At 40.8% G+C, this 812-nt stretch overlaps 1 protein-coding gene across 1 annotated transcript in view; it reads right to left on the reverse strand.

The window, feature by feature from the left end:
• Nucleotides 1-530: 530 nt before the first annotated feature.
• Nucleotides 531-812, reverse strand: part of LOC119594075 (DNA-directed RNA polymerase II subunit RPB4-like) — a 14,434-nt gene continuing 14,152 nt past the window's right edge. The window contains exon 4 of the mRNA XM_037943118.1: nucleotides 531-656. Coding sequence (XP_037799046.1) covers nucleotides 578-656 — 79 coding nt within the window. The 3' untranslated portion in view covers nucleotides 531-577. The remainder of the gene's footprint in view (nucleotides 657-812) is intronic.

Raw genomic sequence — 812 nt, forward strand, 5'->3', positions numbered from 1 at the left:
TCCCTAATTACAGCGTAATGAGATAAGTCGCCGTGGGACGACACAGCTCTCGATGCCGCATAGCAATTGAAATCCTAGATGTTATAATGACGGAATTAGCATTTTCAGGTCTGACACAGCTTGTAGCCAGCATTCATACTTTTACTACAAGTGCTGATATGCATGATGTTTCCATCCATAAAATACAATGACAGATGATTAATCAGTGCAGCCTGACTGCAAGTGCTATTTCATAATTATCTTTTATTGCGGTGCCGGATGCCTGTCGGTGGCGTAGCATCTGATAAACCCCAGGAGTCCCCCAGGGAACGCGTACCCCAGGCTAAAAAGCCCTGCCCTAAACCATACACTGATGGGAGGGGAAATGTCTGTCTGCAACGGAAGAGAAATAGTCTATTCCATTACCAGGAATTCAATACAATCACCCTTGTCACATTCACAGTTTATAGAAATTGCAGTAATCACCTCTCCGATTCCTAATACTGTCATGCATCACGACTTTTCATTAGACATTTCAGGGGAAAAAACGGTAAAGAGACTACAATTTAATGAATAAAGATCTACAGAAAAATCACATCTAATATTGAAAGCTTCTCTGCGTCGCCATGTCCTCCAGCAGCACACGCAGCTCCTCGTCCTCAAAGCGGCCTTCCAAGCTGAAATCAGTTTTAAAAATGCTCTAAGATTTGCAGTGACTTTATATGAGAAACCAAAGAAGAAAAAATATAATAAAAAAATGGCTTTCTACACCAAGACCTACATGCCATTATAAAAAAAATGTTCTCTATGTCTTTCCCTTATTACTCCATTTC

This window comes from Penaeus monodon, chromosome 33 (assembly GCF_015228065.2).
Source record: "Penaeus monodon isolate SGIC_2016 chromosome 33, NSTDA_Pmon_1, whole genome shotgun sequence".
Lineage (NCBI taxonomy): Eukaryota > Metazoa > Arthropoda > Malacostraca > Decapoda > Penaeidae > Penaeus > Penaeus monodon.